Source organism: Elephantulus edwardii, unplaced genomic scaffold (assembly GCF_000299155.1).
Source record: "Elephantulus edwardii isolate Elephantulus edwardi_28Jun2011 unplaced genomic scaffold, EleEdw1.0 scaffold00083, whole genome shotgun sequence".
NCBI classification, from domain to species: domain Eukaryota; kingdom Metazoa; phylum Chordata; class Mammalia; order Macroscelidea; family Macroscelididae; genus Elephantulus; species Elephantulus edwardii.
In genome coordinates this window covers 6778498-6799052 of record NW_006399833.1, presented here as the reverse complement: position 1 = coordinate 6799052, position 20555 = coordinate 6778498, and the positions used below count along the sequence as shown (strand labels likewise).

Below are 20555 nucleotides of genomic sequence, written 5' to 3'. Positions count from 1 at the left end.
ATTATAGGAATGCATGTAACACAGTTTATATAAATGGAGCACTATGTATACAACTTCTGTATGTAAATCAGTATTAAAAAATGGCTGAAATACTATAAAAAAATAATTGACTGATCTAGACCTCTGGTCTCAAATGGTTATTGGCCCTTAATAGGCAGTTTAGGATACCCCCAAGTTCCCTTCTGCTCACTTGAGATCTGAGACAATGATAAATTGACTGACTCTGCTTGTGATCAAATTTTAACTCTACTGCTTGTTAGCCATGTAACTTCAAGCAAGTTACTTAATAATTTTGTGGGTAAAAGTTACTTTGGGCCCAGTTTCATTTTTTAAGTTTTCCTCATTCATAAAATGAATGTAACAGTGCCCATCTCCTCTGCTTGAGGTGAGAATAAAATGAAATAATGCATACCAAATGCTCAGCTCATACGATATATTCATTGCTGGCAAGTTGGAACTGACTCGTAACTGACCCTGCAATAGGTTTTCAGAAGCTGTACATTACATGGGAGCAGATTGCTCATATTTTCCCCTGAGGAGCAGCTGATGGATTTGAACTGTGTGCCTCTATGTTGACAGCACAGCTTCTTACCATTAAGCCAACATGTTGTTCAGCCCATGCTGTTGCTCTTGTTATGTGCCATAGAGTCAGAAATGATTCATAGTTGACCCTCCAGAGGATTGCCAGAGGCTTCAAATGGCACATGAGGAGATTTTCCATCTTTCTCTTGTGGAACAGCTGGCAGATAAGAACTACCTGCTTTTGGGTTGGCAGCACAAGTCATTAGCACTGGACCACCAAAGCTCCCTGCTTAGTCCAGTCTGGTATATAATAAATGTTCCACTGAAAGTATAGTTCAAGGACTAGTAGCCATAAGGATCCTGATAAAACCTTTAACTATGTACCTAAACAGTTCTGTTTGCCTAGGAGCAAGGCAGGACCCAAAGCCTAGAGTTGGGCTGGATTTGGGTCTGCATGGAGGGCTAAGTAGGTCTGTTGTAGAGATTGGAAGGCTTAGATGACTTGGTTAAGGGAGCCAGGCTTTTTAAAGGCATAGCGTTAGAAACATCAGATAGGCTATGTCTAACACTCAGCAGAATATGGCTATGAATAAAGGATATCACAGGAGAAGGATGGACAGTCTCCTCCCATGCAATTTACTGCCTCTGAAAACTCACTAGAGGGTCAGCTATGGGTCAGTTCTAGCTTGATGGCGTGCAACAACAACTTAGAGAATTGTGTTGTTATGTACTGTCAAGTCAGAACCGACTCATAGCTGACCCTCCAGCAGATTTTCAGAGGCAGTTAGTTTAATTGATTGATTTCTCATTCTCAACCGTTTTATTAGTAAGACTTCCTATTCCTGACACAGGCCCTAAACTGGCAGCAATAGCTGCTCCAATGATTTTGGCCATTCTCTGTTCTTCTCTCTTCCCTCTAGATCCTGGTTGTTAAAAGATGGAAAAATTGAAACAAACATATAAAAAATAATTTTGAACAATATAAGGCTAGTAATATAATCAGTATGATGGTACAAATCCAAAGAGATACATGTTCCAATGCAGTTCCTATTTTTCATAAATGTTTTTGGTAAAAAAAATATCGTAAATGTGGATACAGTTCCACTATTCCTCCTCCATGCCATGATGTGTGTAGACTTTTCTTCTTGTTGTTTGCCATCGAATTGGAACTGACCCATAACTGATCTCCCAGCAGGTTTTCAGAGGCAATACATTGCATGGGAGGAGATTGCCCATCCTTCTCCCACAGAGCAGCTGGTGGATTTCAATCACATGCCTTTGGGATTGCAGCACATCATCTTACCACAAGGCCACCAGAGTGCCTTAGATTGTCCTTAGATAAACTTTATATTCAGACTACCCAGTGAAGAAGCACAAGTCTCTGGGTCGTGCAAATGCTTCGCATGCTTGGCTACTAACTGTAAGGTTGAAAGTTAAATCCACTCAGAAAGACCTAAAAACAAACAAACAAACAAACAAACATACGTCTTAAAAGAAAGCCCTGGGGATCGTAAAAAAAAAAAAAATCAACCACTGAAAACCCTCTGGAACGCAGTTCTACTCTGACACATGTGGTGCCACCATGATTTGGAATATATCCAGCTGAATAATGAGAAAGCAAGGCTATGGCCTTTTTGTGTGTGCTGCTAACAACTTCTCCTTCCACCCCACCACCCCTCCTTTATTTATTTAATTTTGCTAAAAGTAAATATCCTTGCCAAATCTTGCTTTAAAAAAAAATTAATAAAATCTTGGCGCTTTTGCTATGCTTTGCAAACATTTTCTTCTTACCTCTGGACAGAAATCATAAGAAGAGTTAAGAAGCCTCCTCCCATGTGCAGACCAGTGGTTTCTCCTGAGTTTGCCCCTCCAGAATGTCTCCAGTTGATGAAGCAGTGCTGGGCTGAGGTGGCAGAACAACGACCAACCTTTGATGAAATATTTAACCAGGTAAGGATGCAGTGAATGCAGGCAGAAGATTTCCTAATGTTAATCTACCAAAGGCTGACCCTTTGGGCTCTTCATATTATGGAAGGAGTCTGTTACAAGGTAAAAATTCACTCTTAGTAATCAACTTGAGGACAACTGTTATTTAGTTAGAAAACGATGTTTCTTTTTGAGTTTCAGAAACACCTTGGAAGAAGGAACTGGCAAATGACTTTAAAAAAACAAATCAAAACAGAAAAACCCAACCATCGAAAACCCTATGGAGAGTACTTCTACTACTCTGACACTTATGGGGTCACTTTAAGGTGGAATCAACTTGATAGCAACTAGTTTTTATTGAAGAAACACTGGGGCTTCTGTGAGGTCTTTTGGGTTCTCTTATAAGCTGAAGCATTATCAGCCCATCCTCTCTGTGCCCAACAATTGTTTCAGGTGCTCGTTTGTATCTATGTTTCAGACTATCTGCAGTCTGAGCTAACCAATGTGTTGAGAATTGAATTGAACTTCTTTCTGCTCATTTGCAAAATCAGTGGCATTGAGTCTACAAGGACATAGGTATCATGGAGAGGACATACACCTTCATTGAGCTGTGGATACTTTGGTGATTTCACAAAAGCCCAAGAAATAAAGAATTTAAATGATACCAGGTTACTTTGGGAGATTCAAGAAAAATGTGGATTATTTGAAAGTGTAGTCATAGTAGATGAAAGTGTAAATATGGCGTTGCCACGGTGTTCTCTAAAATAGGATCCTAAGGAACTACTTGAAACAGAAGAGGACATGAAAAGTGGTGAGTTCTCTCCTTAAGATACTGAATTTCTAAAGATTATTTCCTTAGAGGTGAAGATTGGAAGTGGAGATGGAGAAAAGACAGAGTGATCTTTATTATGGAAGCTAGAGTGTGAGTCTTACATTGGAGCATACAGGATGGGCCTTTCTTGAAAGTTCAGGATACTGAAATGGAGGGTGCTTTCTTTGAGTACTGTACCAGCTCAGATGAAGAGGCTTTTGAACCTTTCTAGAGTGCAACACTGAGATGCTTTATGAGTGGCAGGTATCTGAAGTGGAAAAAGAGAAGAGTTGGATTGAAAGCCTGAGGAAGCCCGGCACACCAAGTCATCCGTGTCCCCAGCTAATAACACCTCCATTAGCCTGGCTGGGATTCTTGAGGACACTCAAACAGGTGTTTAATATTATAGAAAAGGCAAAGGACCATGAAGGTTATGTTTCTTAAAACTTAGCATGAGGCGGGAGGGGGGAAAAAGCATTTGTCCTTATGTTGATGCTAGAGATGTTCTTTCCGAAGGCAGCAGAGACGTTGATGATAAATAGAAGGAGTGTCCACCATTTAACCTTCACACAAGACATTGCTATGGATGCTCTCGCAGAAATGCGTCAGTGAAAGTTTTAGATTCTCTGAGCAAGTACCTTCTCAACTTGGTGCAGTTAATAAAACTTGAATGGGAAGAGGAGAGAGAAGATCCGGGGTAAAGCAATAGGGGGGACCCAGTTATCTGCAAAAACTTCTAATATTGCTGCCAGAGCATCAGTACACTTGTAGGTATAGACTAGGCACATAAGGGAAACTCTTCACTCTGGCCTTCGCGTTCTGGGTGCTGAGTGGAGTATGTGTGTTCTAGGTGTAAATGAAGGCTCATTGTGGACAAAGCCTTAAGAAGCCACTCAGAAAAGTGACCAATCTATTATTGTGAACACAGATGTGTGCATACCAAACAAAACAGCAAGGAAAATCAGTGATCCTAGTTCTTATTATTCCATTGCTGTGCATCTCTGGAGATGGTCAGGCTGCCGGGAGGACTTATTGAAAAGCTGTGACATGGCTGACACCCCTGTGAGATTAGTGCATAAAAGGGACAAGTCCAGTTGAATTGTCCCATGACCCTCACCTGAAGGGGAGGTGTTGGAGACATGATTATGTACTTCCTGGATCCTGTAATAAGTGAAAAGAAGCTCTGATAGTGTAGTCAGTAAGCAGCTGTGGTTCTAACCCAAAGGCTATGCCTCGCTGGCTGTTGGAATCCATCAGTGGCTCTGAGGGAGAAAGATTGGCAGTCTCCTCTCACTGGTTTTACAGCATCTGAAAAATTGCCAGATGGTCATCTGTGATTCCACCTCAACAACAATGAGTTTTTATTACAATAAATAAAAAGAGGAAATATTACCATGCATATTTTGAGCCCTATTTAAAAGATCAAGAAACCTTCCACAAAACCACAATGAGATACTACTTCTTACCTACTAGAAAGGCTATTCTCAGAAAAATTGGAAGTGATAAGTGTTGGCGAGGGTGTGGAGAAACTGTCACCCTCTTAAATTGCTAGTTGGAATGTAAAATGGTACAGCCACTGTGGAAAACAGCTTGTCAGTTCTTTGAAAAAAGTGAAACATGAAATTACCGTGGCCATTGTTGTTAGATGCCATTAAGTCAGTTCTGACAAAAAGAAATGTTGCCCAGTCTGATGCCATATGATCACATAAATGACTTAACAGTTCCACTCTTTGGCTATTGTCATGGATTGGATTATACCCTCCTTAAAAAATTCCTTCTTAACTTGACTGGGTCGTGATTCTCAATTTTTGGCAGTTATATAATGAATGATATAATCATCCCACATAGTTGGAAGTAGGAGTGGCATCCACTTCCTAAATAACATGCCTCCGGAAACTATGAATTTTGGTAAATGTCGATAGTTGTAGAGGGGCTTCAGGCCTTTTGTTCATGGTGTCACTTTGAGTTGTGCTCAACTCAAAGGCAAGCAACAACACCCCCCCCCCACATAACATGATCGGATATGATCAATTAATTAATTGAAAGGAGATTAAGATAGCATGGAACCACCTAAAGAAGAAAAAGATAAACAACCTATTCACAAAATGGGCACAGGCTGTGAACAGACCCTTCAACAAAGAAAGCATTCAGATGGAAAACAAACACATGAAAAAAATGTTAAAAATCCCTAGCTCTCAGAGAGATACGAATCAGAACAATTATGAGATATCATCTCACAGCAGCAACAATAGCAAAGTTCAAAAGAGCAGCAAACAACAAATGCTGGCGAGGTTGTGGCGAGATTGGAGCCCTTATTGCCTTATTCACTGTTGGTGGAAGTGTAAAGTGGTGCAACCGCTGTGGAAGGCAGTCTGGTGCTTTCTCAAAAAGTTGGAAACAGGAATACCATTTGACTCAGCAATGCTACTACTAGGAATATACCCTAAAGAAACCAGAGCTGCCACCCAAACAGTATATGCACACCCATGTTTATTGTTGTGTTATTCATAATAGCAAAGAGATGGAAGCAACTCAAGTACCCATTAATAAATGAATGATAGAAAAACTATGGTATAGCCACACAGTGAAATACTACACAGCACTGAAAAACAAGGAACCCGTGCAATATTATTCAAAATGTGTGACCCTGGAGGACATTATGCTGAGTGAAATATCTCAGTTACAAAAGGACAAATCCTGCATAACACCGCTGTTATAAAACAGGACTGACATGGGTGGTTGGGTTGGGGGACTAGAAAAGAGGGGATAAATAGTTTACACTGCATTGGAACAGATAAAGGAAAGAACTGCTTAAAAAGAATATATAAGTAGGCATTGTACATATGACAACAGTCCATAATAAGAGGTGCACTGCAAAGTGGACTGGGGGAAGATAGGGAGGAAGGAGGAAATTGTACAATAATGAGTAGATTTTTTAAAAAAGTAAATGATGATGGGTGGGAAGGAAAATGTACAACAGTGAGTGAATGAAATCCAACTTTCTGTAAACTTTTGTTAAAATCGTAATATAAAAGAAGAAGAAAAAAGATAGCACGGAACAGCAATGAGAGAGTTTCCCTAGGGTTTGGCATATATAACCTTTTATCTTACAAGTTGTTACTGTTGTTAGGTGCTGTTGAGTTGAGCACGACTCATAGTGACCCTATGAACAAAAGCTCTGAATCCTGTTCTATAGAAAGAGGGAACTCATACTCCAAGAAAGATGAACTAGAAACATAAAATATCCTTTGTACTGAGGACGTTCTAGACTGAGGGAAAGATTGATACCAAGTCAAATGGAAATCTCCAAGGAAGACCATTGACCCACAGATGTAGAAAGGAGACAGGCATGTACCTTTCTCCAGAGATGCCAAAGAGAAAAAAAAATATGTTCCAGACTTATAGTCATCTAAACAGTGAGAGAATAAATTCCTATTTTAAAGCTATCCACTTATGGTATTTGTTAGAGCAGCACTTGAAAACCAAAATAGGAATATTTTCAAGAACATTGAAAATATAGACTCAAACAAGTATTTGCACATCAATGTCAACTGCATTATTATTCACAATAGCCAAAAAGTATAAACAACCTAACTATCCATCAACAGATGAATGAATAAACAAAATGTGATACACACACACACACACAGTGGGATATTTATTACTCATGAAGAGAAATGAAGTTCTCGTACATATTACAATATGGATAAACTTTGAAAATATGTGACGTGAAAGAAGTTAGAAACAAAAGGACAAATATTCCATTATCTCACGCATGTGAAATATTTATAATAGGCAAATACATAGAGAGCAAAGTAGATTGGTGATTACTAGGGGCTGTTTAGAGTGGGCATTGTTGTTGTGTGCCTTCATGTCAGAACCAACCCATAGCTGATCCTCCAGCAGGTTTTCAGAGGCAGTTAATTGCATGGAAGGAGATTGCTCATCCTTCTTTGGAGCAGCTGACAGCGGATGGATTTGAACCTCATGCCTTTGAGATTGCAGCACAACTTCTTAGCACTAGGCCACCAGAGCTCCCTAGATGAAGCATAGGAAATGACTATTATTTAAGGACCTTTTGTTTCTGATTCAGGTGATGGAAAAGCTTTGGAACTAAGTTGTAGTGATGACTGTACAGTATGTTGTTGTTGTTATGTGCCGTCGAGTCGTTTGCGACTCATAGCAACCCTATGTACAACAGCCCTAAACCCTGCTCTATCCTGTGCCAATCTCATTGCCCCTGACACACCCATCCCGATTACCCCAGTCACTGAATCAATCCACCTCATAGAGGGTCTTCCCCTCTTGTGCTGTCCCTCTACTCTACCCAGCATGATGTCCCTCTCTAAAGACCTGTCTCTCCTTACAACATGTCCAAAGTACGTCAGACGAAGCCCCAGAATCCTTGCCTCCAAGGAGCAGCTGGTTTAACCCTCTCTAGGATGAATCTGTTTGTTTTCTTGGCAGTCCATGGTACATTCAATACTCTTCTCCAGCACCACAGCTCAAAGGCATTAATTCTCCTTCTGTCCTCCCTAGTCATTGTCCAACTCTCTGATGCATAACAAGTGATTGCAAAAACCATGGCCTGTATCAGGCACACCTTAGTCTCCAGAGAGACACCGTTGCTCTTGAGTACTTTAGAGAGGTCCCTAACCACAGACTTTCCCATCGCAATACATTTTTTTATTTCCTGTATAGTCAATATAATTAAGTCCACTGAATTGTGTTCTTTAAAAAAATGGTTAAAATGGAGAATTATGTATATTATCATGATAAAAAAAGACTGTTTAAAAAAGAGAAATAAGCTTTGAATGTCCAAAAACTATCTAACGGCGTAGCAGCAGCTACTAAATTTGGAGATAAGAATGATTTGGTAAACCGAATTCTCAGGAGATGAAACATTCCTAGACCTCTTTTTCTTTACCCCAACTTCAAGTGACCTGAGATAAAGATAAAATTTTGTTCCTTTCATATGATAGTAGCCTCGATGGCATACTCTGTAGGAATTTAGGTTGCCTCTCTGGTCGTTTGAATCCACCAGTCACTCTCAAGGAGAAAGACATACAGTCACCTCCTGCACAATTTACAGCCTTGGAAAACCCAGTGGAGAGACAGCTCTCAGTCGGTTGCTACTCAGTTGCAACACTAGTTATTTAGTGCAGCTAGAACAGATACCACAAGTCGATGATTTTAGAAATTAATTATCTTATAGTTCTGCAGGCTGCTGTTGTTGTTATGTGCCATCGAGTTGCCTGTGACTCTTCATGACCCTATGTACATCAGCTCTGAGCTAGCTCTGCCTTTTCCTGAGCCAATCTCATTGTCTCAGACAGCCTAATCCCACATCTCCAGTCACTGAGTCAGTCCATCTCCTCCGAGGTCTTCCTATCCTGTGTGTCCCTCCACCCTTCCAAGCATGATGTCCCTCTCCAAGGACTGGTCCCTTCTGGCCATGTGCCCAAAGTATGGGATACGGAGCTTCAAAATCTTTGCTTCCATGGAGCAGTCTGGTTTCACCTTCTCCAGGACAGATATGTTTATTCTCCTGGAAGTCCATGGTATGTTTAACACTCCTCCAGCAACACAACTAAAAGGTATCAACACTACATCTATCATCTTTGGTTGCTGTCCAGTTCTCGGATGTATAGCAAGTAATTGTGAAGACCATAGCCTGGATCAGGCACACCTTAGTATCCACAATGACATTGTTGCTCTTTAGTACTCTAGAGAGTATTCTAGAGAGGTCCCTAACAGTAGCCTTTCCCAATGCAATTCACCTGATTTCCTAACTGCTCGTGCCAAGACTGTTGTTTATGAAATCAAGCAAGCTGAAGTAGTTAACAATCTCAATCCCTTCTTTGTCTGTCATGAAGCTGCTGATTTGCCCAGTGGTGAGAATCTTAGCTTTTCAAGCTAGCAGTCCAAATTCAGGCTGTCAGCTGTAGGGAGAGGCTCTCTTTCTGTCTGAAATGAAAGAAAGTTCTTTTTCCCTTCAGTTCAGTGTTTGTAGGCCCAGCATTCCATGGAGGTCTCCGTGTGTCTGGGCTTTCGTTTGTATCAAGAAGCTTCTTCATACAAGGGCCTACACAAAAGGATGGACTCTACCCCTGGCTATTATTTCTTGGTGGTACTGGGGCCTCCCTCTCAGCTAGCCCTTTTATCTCCCACTCAAGCATTCATATCGGGGGCTCTATCAAATTTTCAGAAGCTGTAAATTGCTCAAGAGGAGATTACTCACCTTTCTCCTGCAGAGCTGCTGGTGTATCCAAACCCCTAGAGAGGCACCACCTTTGTGTTTGCAGTGTAATTTCTCTTACAAAACTAGTAAGATGAAAAGTATTACAGAACTTACTTTCCATCCAGTTAGGCTTGTGATGGGTTTTAGAGTGTTGCAGTCTACTCTTAATCTTCTCACCACTAATTTGGTTTAGCAGATCATTGGGGGATCACTGGATAGCTTCCACATTTTATCATTATATGCATGTCTTTTGAGAGGGCACAATTTAACCCATGGCAACACTTCACACCTAAGGGAGACTTCTTAAGAGTACCTTTGCACAGACTTGTAAGAACCTGAATAGGGAAGAACAACTTAGAGAAGAACAGGGTGGCAATCAGGGTAGGTGATGCCTTACTTCTATTTTATGAATGGATTCAGATTTGTGATTGAAAAAATCGTACTTCATCTTCTCTGAGTTGGAGGGGTAAGTAAGCTCTTTCAATTCATTCTGTCTTATTTCTAGTTTAAAACCTTCAATAAGGGGAAGAAGACAAATATAATTGATTCCATGCTTCGGATGTTAGAGCAGTATTCCAGCAACTTGGAAGATTTGATCCGAGAGCGGACAGAGGAGCTGGAAATTGAAAAACAGAAAACGGAAAAGCTCCTAACGCAGATGCTACCACCGTATGTGTGAACACCTGAGGAGTGTGAATCCCTATAACCATGTGTTCTATTAAAAAAAAGAAAAATATTACCCATCAACTAACTACTCCTTCCCCTTGTCCAGTACCCTTTGTACCCCCAGTAGGTTTAAATCACACCTTGAAATCAGAAAAAGAATTGAAAACCAAGGGAGCAGAGCACACCTCCTAATTTTCCACTACCTGTGGATTCTGCTGGTCATTTAAGTTTTTGGTACCTTGGTTTTTCTATATGCCACTTCATGACTTGGCTGAGAGGTTGGTCAGTTGTTAATAAGCAATTCTTTGCACTTAAAGTAGCAGGGTAGTTTTTCCAGTTTTTCTCTCCCTTTAGTTGAAAAACTCACCTATTGCTACACTTTTCAAATTTTCTGGGGCACCTTATCATGTTATAATGCGATAAATCAGGCAATAATTGGGGAAACTAGTCTCATGAAAAGGCGATCACCTGGAGACTTTCCCCAGGGGCCACAGTAGAAGCTAAGGGAGCTGCCAAAATGTCATGAAGTCTGTTTAGTACTAACATCTGGCTCATTATAGGCACTTAATGCATATTTGTAGAGTAAATGAAGCAATTAATGCTTGGTGATATTTTATTCCTTATCATTTACTTGATAGTAACTTTGGGGGAAATTGTCTTCTAATAGAGGTGTGTGTTATGGAGGAAGGCATGTGTCCTCTGAGAAATAGTTCCTTCTCCTTTTCAGGTCTGTTGCTGAATCACTCAAAAGGGGTTGTACAGTAGAACCTGAGGGCTTTGACTTGGTCACCTTGTACTTCAGTGATATTGTGGGCTTCACCACCATCTCAGCCATGAGTGAGCCCATTGAGGTGGTGGATCTTCTGAATGACCTGTACACACTGTTCGATGCGATCATTGGCAGTCACGATGTCTACAAGGTAAGCATATAAGCAGGGAAATATATTTAAGAGAGAATTTTTATATGTGGTCCAGGGCTCATAGACTTCTATTCCAAAATGAAAGGTTGCAATTTGAGCCTTTCATATAAATTGACATTTAAGAAGTACACCACTTTAATTGGTATCCCAGGGGATATTAAGATCAAGAAGAATGCATATCATTTCACACTTTACAAAACAGACTTTCAAACTCAACAAGAGATTGCTGGTTAGAATTCTTTTGAGCGGCTTCCTAGAAATAAGATACTAAGAGACTGGGGCTGGCTAAGTACCTTAAGTGCAGGCTGCAGTGTAGTAGGCACTAGAGGGACTACAGACTTACCAGTATTTTGCCTATAGTTGGTGATTGCAGTAGAGATCATCTCGGTAAGTTCTGTGTAGATCTAATGTTGTTGTAGATTGCCTTCAAGTTGAGCAATTGCCTTTAAAATTCTATCTACTGCTTTAGATTCCATTTTTTATAGGAAGAAATTGTTTTTCTACCAGGTAGCTATTAGGCTCGAGGTTCTAAGATTGCTGCACGTAACCAGAAGCTCGATTATTGGTCTGAGGGCTTGGGAAATAATTTATAGTGCAGTTGCTCTCCATGATTCTATATTCCCCCAGCCTTCCAGCCTGTCAGTTCCCATTCTTCTTATCAAAAGGTGCAGAAGAGAATTCTCATACACTCCTGGTGAGAATGTAAAATGGTTCAACCACTCTGTAAGGTAGTTTGGCATTTCCTCAAAAAACTACCATAGAAATGCAGTGTGAGCCAACTGTTCCACTCCTGGGAATATACTCCAAGGAAATTAGAATGGAGACACAAATGGAGCTTTGCACACCAATGTTCATAGCGGTGTTATTCACAATGGCAAGAACATGGAAACAGCCCAAATGTCCAATCACAATCTGAAGAATTGAGAAATTGTGGTACATTCACTATGACTACACAACGCTCAGGAGCAACGATTTGAAAAAAAATTACTACCTAACTTGGGAGAGACTGGAGGACATTATGGTGAGTGAACTAACTCAGTCTCATAAGGATAAATACTTCATTGGACCATTATTATAAAAACAGAATGATAACTAGTAAAACGTGTATGGGGATCCAAGTGGGATAGGGGTGGAAAAAGAAGGGTGATGGTGGGCGGGGGTGTGTGTGAAATCATAAGGTTGGAAAATCTGGTGAGTGGAGGGAAGGGGGCTGGGTAAAGGAAATGGGAAAGATCCGGTAGGGATCTGGAAAGACAGAGTAATGATAGGTGGGGATTGATTTTATAAAACGTAATGAATAACCCTGAAATTTCAAATCAGGCATAGATGTCCAATATTCTTGTTTTAAGACAAATAATTAGGCTTAAACTAGGGAAATGTATTGCTGTTGATTTCTTTTGCTCTCAAAAAAGGAATGTAACTAGTCTTCTGTTTTAAGTTGTTCTTTTCCTTACAAGAATTTTATGAAACTGGAATAAGTAACAAATTAATGGAAAAAATTCCGTTTTGTATCCACTTCTTATTTCATATTACCAGTGGAACTCCTGATTTCTTCCCCTGTTTTATTTATTAACACTGCAAGGATGAGAAGGAGGTTATTACTACTTCCTTTGGAACCTAGCATCTTGGCTTGTAATCCTTTTATTTTTGTTGGACATGTATCCTCTATTGGTTGCTTAGGTCCTAAGATCCAGCAGTCCCATAACTGCACATTCACAGGGCTTTGAAATATCTGAAAATGTTATTGAATGTATCCTATATAATTTGCCTAGATTCAAAGCGAAGACAGGTGAGAATTGTGAGTTTGTTAAAAAAATTTGCTTTTGAATTCAGAGTGCCCTTCTTTTCATAAAAGAACATGGAAAACCCAATATGTCCAAACTCACATGCTGGACTGCAGAAAAACACATAGAATCAAATGACCTTGAAATCAGCAGTCATGAAGGCCAGAAAAAAGTATTTATCCATGATGAAATGTAACAAAAATGAATTTTCATTGATTTTATTCATCTAACTTCTTTCATCCACCCACATTCATGCATGCACACACACAGAGGAAGAAAAGAGCAAACAACAACTTGCCTTTTAAAAAATATAGTTGTTGTTGTTGTTACGTGCCATCGGGTCGCTTGTGACTTATAAAGACCCTGTGTACAACAGCCCTAAACCCTGCTATATCCTGTGCCAATTGCACTGCCTCTGACACACCCATCCTGATTACCCCAGTCACTGAATCAATCCACCTCATAGAGGGTCTTCCCCTCTTGTACCATCTCTCCACCCTCCCAAGCATGGTGTCCCTCTCCAAGGACCTGTCTCTCCTTACAACATGTCCAAAGTATGTCAGAACAAAGCCCCAGAATCCTTGCCTCCAAAGAGTAGCTTGGTTTAACCCTCTCTAGGATGAATCTGTTTTCTTGGCAGTCCATGGTACATTCAATACTCTTTTCTAGCACCACAGCTCAAAGGCATCAATTCTCTTTCTATTCTTCCTAGCCATTGTCCAACTCTCTGATGCATAACAAGTATTGCAAAGACCATAGGCTGTATCAGACACACCTTAGTGTCCAGAGTGACACCATTGCTCTTCAGTACTTTGGCAAGGTGCCTAACAGCAGACTTTCCCAGTATTAAGTGCTAAAAATCTATTTTTAAAATTCAAAGAATTTTTCTTATGCTGATTCAGAGGTTCAGGACTACCACTTTTGATCAGCCCACAATGAGAGAGCAAGGAAGTATTCACTATTATCAACTGTGATATGTAGATGTCACTTTTAATGCAAATTCATTGCCATCTAGTCAGAACCAACTCAGTAGTGGGTATTCAGAGACTGTCAATCGCATGAGAGAAAATGGCTCATTTCCTCCTTGGTGAATTCAAACTAAGAGCCTTTGGTTTTAGCAAAGCAATTCTTTATGGACTACACCACCAGAGCTCCCTTTAAAATTCATGTGACAGCTAATGTGAGAATATACATGATAAATGCTATTTGTTGAAAATTATTGTGAAAGGTAAAGTTTTACCTTTTACTTTCTATCACAAGGTTTTTAGAATAAATTGTGTTTCATTCTTTTAAAAAAAAAGCCATAATGAATGAGAATGTTTGAAACACATTGTGGATGAAGGATAGTGTGAAACGCAATGTGTATGAACTTTGTATGCAAACCAATGTAATTTTTAAAAAAAAAATCATAAAAAACTTGCAGAAGATGAGTAGAGAACACACGACTACATTTCATTTCTTTAGGTACTATGCTTCCTTATCTTTAAGTTTCTGTGTTTTGTTGGAAGTGATTGAACATCTCATAGCTGTGCAGGGATAGTTCCAATTTGTGTGCAACATGTATCCTTATTGATGAGGAAGATGCCCTAGGCATTCAAGCTTTAGACAGCTCCTCTGTCCCAGGAATCAAGGTAGAACTGGAGAATGAGTAGCTCCATTCATTGGTTCCTTCACAGTCGTCTGAAATGTTCCAGCTCTGAAACCACATACAGGGTAGTGTGTTTATCTCAGATTAGACAGGCCTCTTTCAGGTCAGGCAGAGAGCCTGAGGGCTAGGCCAAGCCATCTAAATAGGCCTCAGAAATAGGCATCATACCTGTCAATCAGCAAGAGCTACAAGTTAATCAAGGAGCACACGGGGAAACCATGGTGAAGGGGGGAAAAAATCCAAGGAATCAGAATACTTGTCTTAACTTGTTGAACTCCAGCTGTTTGAATATATTTCCCCCACTCCCCCCCATATCACTGAAAGCTAATTCAGTTGAAACTAAAATCAAAGATGATTCAGTGTGAGCGGTAAAACAGCCACAGATTTGATCAATCCAGCAGATTCTGTTGAGCTAATTGTTGGGAGTCATAGGAATGAGGCCATTTGGTGTTTTGGTACTTCAGGACTGCAGTAAAGAGTCTGTAGGATGTTCCCAGGACAGAGCAGGCATATAAGAATAAAACCCCAAATCTCATTTTTTACCCATTTATTAAAAACAACACAGTGCAAAGGAAGCAAAAATTGAGCCAGCAGTGAGTCACCAAGCCCGTTTGTGTTTTCATTTCTTTATCTGCAAAATTGGAATCACCTCCCCTAGTACTTTATAATCAGAAGTGGAAGTTAGAAGGCTACTGGGCGATTATGATGTTGGTGATTTGTTTTCAGTTTCAGTTCCCCTGCTACTCCGCCCCCATCTCAATTAGAGAGAGCTCCCTCTTCCCTTTAATTGTCCTTAACCTGGCTTATGCAACCTACAATTCTCACAGCACTCTACTCACCCAGGCCAGACTGTGCACATTCACCTTGCCATATGCTTGGGAATGATTGACTCATTAAAGCTGGAGAGCTACCAACCAGGTTCTGATGATGACCAGTCAGTGAGTTTCTCCTTCCATACGCCATTTATTGTTGCCTTTCTCTGTGGAGAAAAGCATGCTTATTTGAAGGCAGGGATCCTTTTCTCATATTGAACTAGGTAAGGGAGGTCCTGGATAGAAATGTGTAGAAGTACTAAACCCAGTGTTGATGTTGTTAGGTGCCATTAAGTCAACTATGACTCAGCAATCCTATGAACAAGTCCTATCCTGTGCCGCCCTCATGATCTCTGATATGTTCAAGCCCACTGTTATAGTCACTGTGCCAATCCATCTTGATGGAAGTGGAAGTCTTCTTCTGTTTCTCTGGCCCTCCACCTTTCCCAGCATGATGTCCTTTTCCAAAGACTGGCCCCTCCTGACAACATACCCAAAGTGTGTGAGATGAACGTTTACCATCCTTGTGTTTAAGGGGCACGCTTGTTTCACTTCCTCCAAGACAGACTTGTTTGTTCCCTTGGCAGTGCCTGTGCTATCGAGTACTCTTTTCCAATACTACAACTCAAAGGCATAGATATTTCTTCTGTCAACCTTATTCATTGCCTAAAATTCTTACCACTGGACCGATTTGCAACATTATGATAGATGATGAAGAGACTGAGATTGTTAACAGCTTTAGTTTGCTTGGCTCCACAATCTTGGTACCAGCAGCCAGGAAATTAAAAGACAAATTGCACTGGGAAAGTTGGCTGTCAGGGACCTCTCCAGAGTACTGAAGAGCAATGATGTCAGTCTGGAGACTAAGGTGTGCCTGATCCAGGCCATAGTCTTCACAATTGCTTCCTATGTGTCAGAGAGCTGAAAAATGACTAGGGATGATAGAAAGAGGATTGAAGCCTTTAAGCTGTGGTGCTGGAGAAGAGTGCTGAATAAACCATGGATTGCCAGGAGAACAAACAGGTTTGCCCTAGAGAGGGTGAAGCCAGGCTGCTCCTTGGAAGCAAGGATTCTGAGGATCTGACATATTTTGGGCATGTTGCAAGGAGGAACAAATCCTTGGAGAGGGACATCATGCATGTGGTCTTCAATCATTAGTGTTCAGTGCATCAAATCTATTCTTGAGGTGGTTTTTATATTTAGGTGAGAAAAACTGGAGGTCATATTTTTGTACTTAATAATTTAATTTTTTAAACATCTGTTTGAACTAAAACATTAGTAATTAATGATTTGTTCCACAGTCAGCCCTTTGCCTTATTTTGACTGCTGATATTGAACACTGACACATCCCACGGATATAGTAAATCTGATTCTTGTGTAGTCCATCAGATAAGGTCCACGTGTAGAGTTGCCATTTTACTTTGTGTGTTTTTAAAAGGATATTTGCAATGATTAAATTATTGATTGTATAAAATTCAGTTATTCAATCTCCAACCTCCTTTTTGTCACCAATTCTATATTTTCCAACTACCTTCTTCTTTGTTTCTAACTTTTGCATTTCAGTCATCAATTTTTAATGCCTCTTGATTGCATGTTTGATCTGTTTCAGATTGCAAAAATTGGTAGAAGTCCTCAATTTTGGCTTTAGTAATGGGTGAATATATTTGAATAATAATTTGTATTAACAAGTCTTCACTGAATGTATATGGATAGGTACAGAAAATCATTGCTTATAATGTATTGGGCTGCTATGTGAAAATTTGGCAATTTGAATCTATCTGCTATTCTGCAGTAGAAGGATACGCAGTCTCCCCTCATAAAGGTCTACAGACTTGAAACCCAATGGAGGGCTGTCATGAGCTGGGATTGGCTTAAGAGAAGTGGATGTGAGTTTAAACTTCATTCTCTAGAGTTGTCATAGTCAGTCTCAAGATTGCACATACCAGTCTGTTGTGATTGTGGTGGTGGTAGTAATGTTGTACATTTACTATGTACCAGGAAGATATTAAGTGCTTTGGCATATATTACTTACTCTTTGGACGCTACGAAATAAGTACAGGCATTATTCTAGTTTTTCAGATGAGGACACTAATTCCCAGAGAATTTCTATGACTTGTCCCATTTACTTAGTAAATGGTAGATCTGAGGTTCTAACCAAAACAGTCTTACTTCAGGGTTCATTCTCTTATGTAATGTATTCTGTTCTATGGGTATAGCTCTGCAGGAGAACATGGACTTTCCAATGGTTTTAATGTTTTTAGTAGCACAGGCTGACTGGCACACTTCTTAGAATATATTAATTTATTGTTTGGAAATACCACCGAAGTGTGAACTTACTGGTCATTTAAAATACTGGTAACATTTTGTAGGGAAGATATTTTCTTGTCCTCAGGAACTGTCAGTTGTTTCTGAGTCAAAGTGACCATACTATGTACACAACAAAACAAAACCTTGCTCCATCCTGCAGCCTCACAACTGCTGCTATTCTTAAGCCCATTGTTAGTTTTGTGTCATTCCATGTCCTTGAGGCTGTCTCTCTTTTTCATTGACTCTCTACTGTATCAAATATTAATGTCTTTCTCCAGGGATTGATCTCTCCTGATAACACATCCAAAGTGAATGAGACCAAGTCTTGAGCCATCTTTGCTTCTAAGGAGCATTATGAATATGTTGTTATTGTTGTAATGTGCCTTCAAGTTGCTTGCGACTCATAGTGACCCTGTGTACAACAGCCCTGAAATCTGCTTTATCCTGTGCCAACTTTACTGTCTCTGACACACCTACCCTCATTACCCCATTCACTGTATCAATCCATCTCATCAATGGTCTCCCTCTCTTCCTCTGTCCCTCCGCCCTTCAAAGCATAATGTCCCCTCCTTGCAACATGCCCAAAGTATGTCAGATGAAGCCTCAGAATCCTTGCCTCCAAGGAGCAGCCTGGTTTTACTCTTTCTAGGATGAACTTGTTTGTTCTCCTAGCAGTACATGGTATAGTCAACACTCTTCTCCAGCACCACAGCTCAAAGGCATCAATTCCTTTTCTACAATCCCTAGTCATTGTCCAGCTCTCTGATGCATAGCAAGCAATTGCAAAGACTATAGCCTGGATTAAGATCACCGTAGTCTCCAGACAGATGTCGTAGCTCTTCAGTGCTCTGGAAAGGTCTCTGACAGCGGACTTTCCCAGTACAATTCGTCTCTTGATTTCCTGGTGGCTGGTACCAAGAGGGTTGACTGTAGAGCAAAGCAAACTGAAGATGTTAACAATCTCAATCACTTCACCATCTATCATAATGCTGCCAATTGGCCCAGTGATGAGAATCTTTGTCTTCTTGATGTTGAGCTCCAATCCATATTAAAGATTACAGACCTTGATCTTCTGCAGCAAGCACTTCAGGCCCTCCTCAGTTTCAGCAAGCAGGGTTATGTCATCTGCATAACGCAGGTTGTTAATGACTCTTCCTCCAATCTTGATGCCACATTCCTCTTCATACAGTTCAGCCTCCTGGACGATCTGTTCTGTATATAGTCTGAAAAGATATGGAGACAGACTACATCACTGGCATACACCCTCCCAATTTTGAACTGTACAATGTCCCCTTGCTCTGTTTTGACAACTGCCTTCTGGTCCAAGTATAGGTTTCGCATATTCACAATCTAGTGTTCTGGGATTCCCATTCTTCTCAGAGTCAGCCACAGCTTGTTTTGATCCACACAGTCAAATGCCTTTGCATAGTCAATGAAACAAAGATAGACATTCTTCTGGCACTCTCTGCTTTCAGGCAAGATCCATCTAACATAAACTAAACCCAGCTTGCACATCTGGCAGTTCACTGTTAATGTACTGCTCTAGTCATTTTTGGACAATTTTCAGGACAGTCTTGATGCATGTGCTATAGTGATATTGTTCGATAATTTCCACGCTCTTTCGGGTCACCTTTCTTTGGAATGGGAACAAATATAGATCTCTTGTAGTCAGTTGGCCAAGTGGTTGTCCTCCAGATTTCTTGGCACAACTTAGCTCACCCAGGGTAGCATCTGTTTGTTGAAATATGTCAATTGCTATACTGTCAATTCTTGGAACCTTTTTTTTGCCAATTCTTTCAGAGCAGCTTGAACTTCTCCTTTCATTGCCACAGGCTCTTGCTCTTTCGTTGTTTCATGAACTTCTTCTGTGTCAGCCAATTCCTTTTGGTACAGTGACTCTGTGTACTCCTTTCATCTTCTTTTAATGCTTCTTGAATAATTTGATATTCTGCCCAAAACATCCTTAACTGTTGCCACTTGTGGCTTGAATTTTTCAGTTTCTTCAGCTTAAGAAATGCTGAGAGAATTCGGCCCTTTTGATTTTCTGATTCCAGCTCTTTGCATATTTCATTATTATACCTTTCTTTGTCTTCCATAGTTGCCCTGTTCAGCTCCTTAATTTCTTGATTTCTTCCCTTTGCTTTGTCTTCTTGGTGCTCTAGGGAAATATTCAGAGTCTCAGTTGACATCCATCTTGGTCTTTTCTTCCTCCTCTGCCTTTGAAATAACCTTTTGCATTCCTCATGGATGATACTCTAGATATCCTCCCACAGCTCATTTGGTCTTCACTGATTAATGTTCAAGGCCTCAAACCTGTTCCTGAGATAGTTTTGAAATTTGAGTGGGATAGACCTAAGATAAAATTTTGGTTCCTGTGGATTTTATTTTACTTTATTTTATTCAACTTCAGCTTGAACTTGCATGTGAGTAGTTGATGGTCCGTTCCACAATCAGCTCCTGGCCTGGTTTTCACAGCTGATATTTATCTTCTTTAGTGATTCTTTCCATAGATGTGATATATTTGATTTCTATGCATACCATCAGGTGAAGTCTATGTATATAGCCTGTGTTTGTGTTTCTTATAAAAAGTATTTGCAAATCATTGAATTTACAAAATTCTATCATTTTATCTCCAGCTTTATTTCTGTCACCGAGTCCATGTTTTCCAACTACTGATGCGTCTTCTCTGTTTCCAACTTTTGCATTCTAGTCACTTATTATTATTATTAATGCATCTTGAGTGTATGTTCAATAGATCTCTGAGTGCAAGTTGGTAGAAATCATCTATTTCATCCTCCTTGGCTCTAGTTGTTGGTGCATATAATTTGAATGATAGTGGTATTCAGTGGACTGCCTTCTATGTGTACAGATACTATCCTGTCACTCACCACAGTGTATTTCAAGATGGATCAAGAACT

The 20555-nt window shown here is 40.2% G+C and overlaps 1 protein-coding gene across 1 annotated transcript in view; it reads left to right on the top strand.

The window, feature by feature from the left end:
• Window positions 1–20555, top strand: part of GUCY2F (guanylate cyclase 2F, retinal) — a 208437-nt gene that overhangs the window by 147780 nt on the left and 40102 nt on the right. The window contains exons 12-14 of the mRNA XM_006889911.1: window positions 2324–2472; window positions 10006–10169; window positions 10894–11086. Of these exons, the coding sequence (XP_006889973.1) occupies window positions 2324–2472; window positions 10006–10169; window positions 10894–11086 (506 nt within the window). The remainder of the gene's footprint in view (window positions 1–2323; window positions 2473–10005; window positions 10170–10893; window positions 11087–20555) is intronic.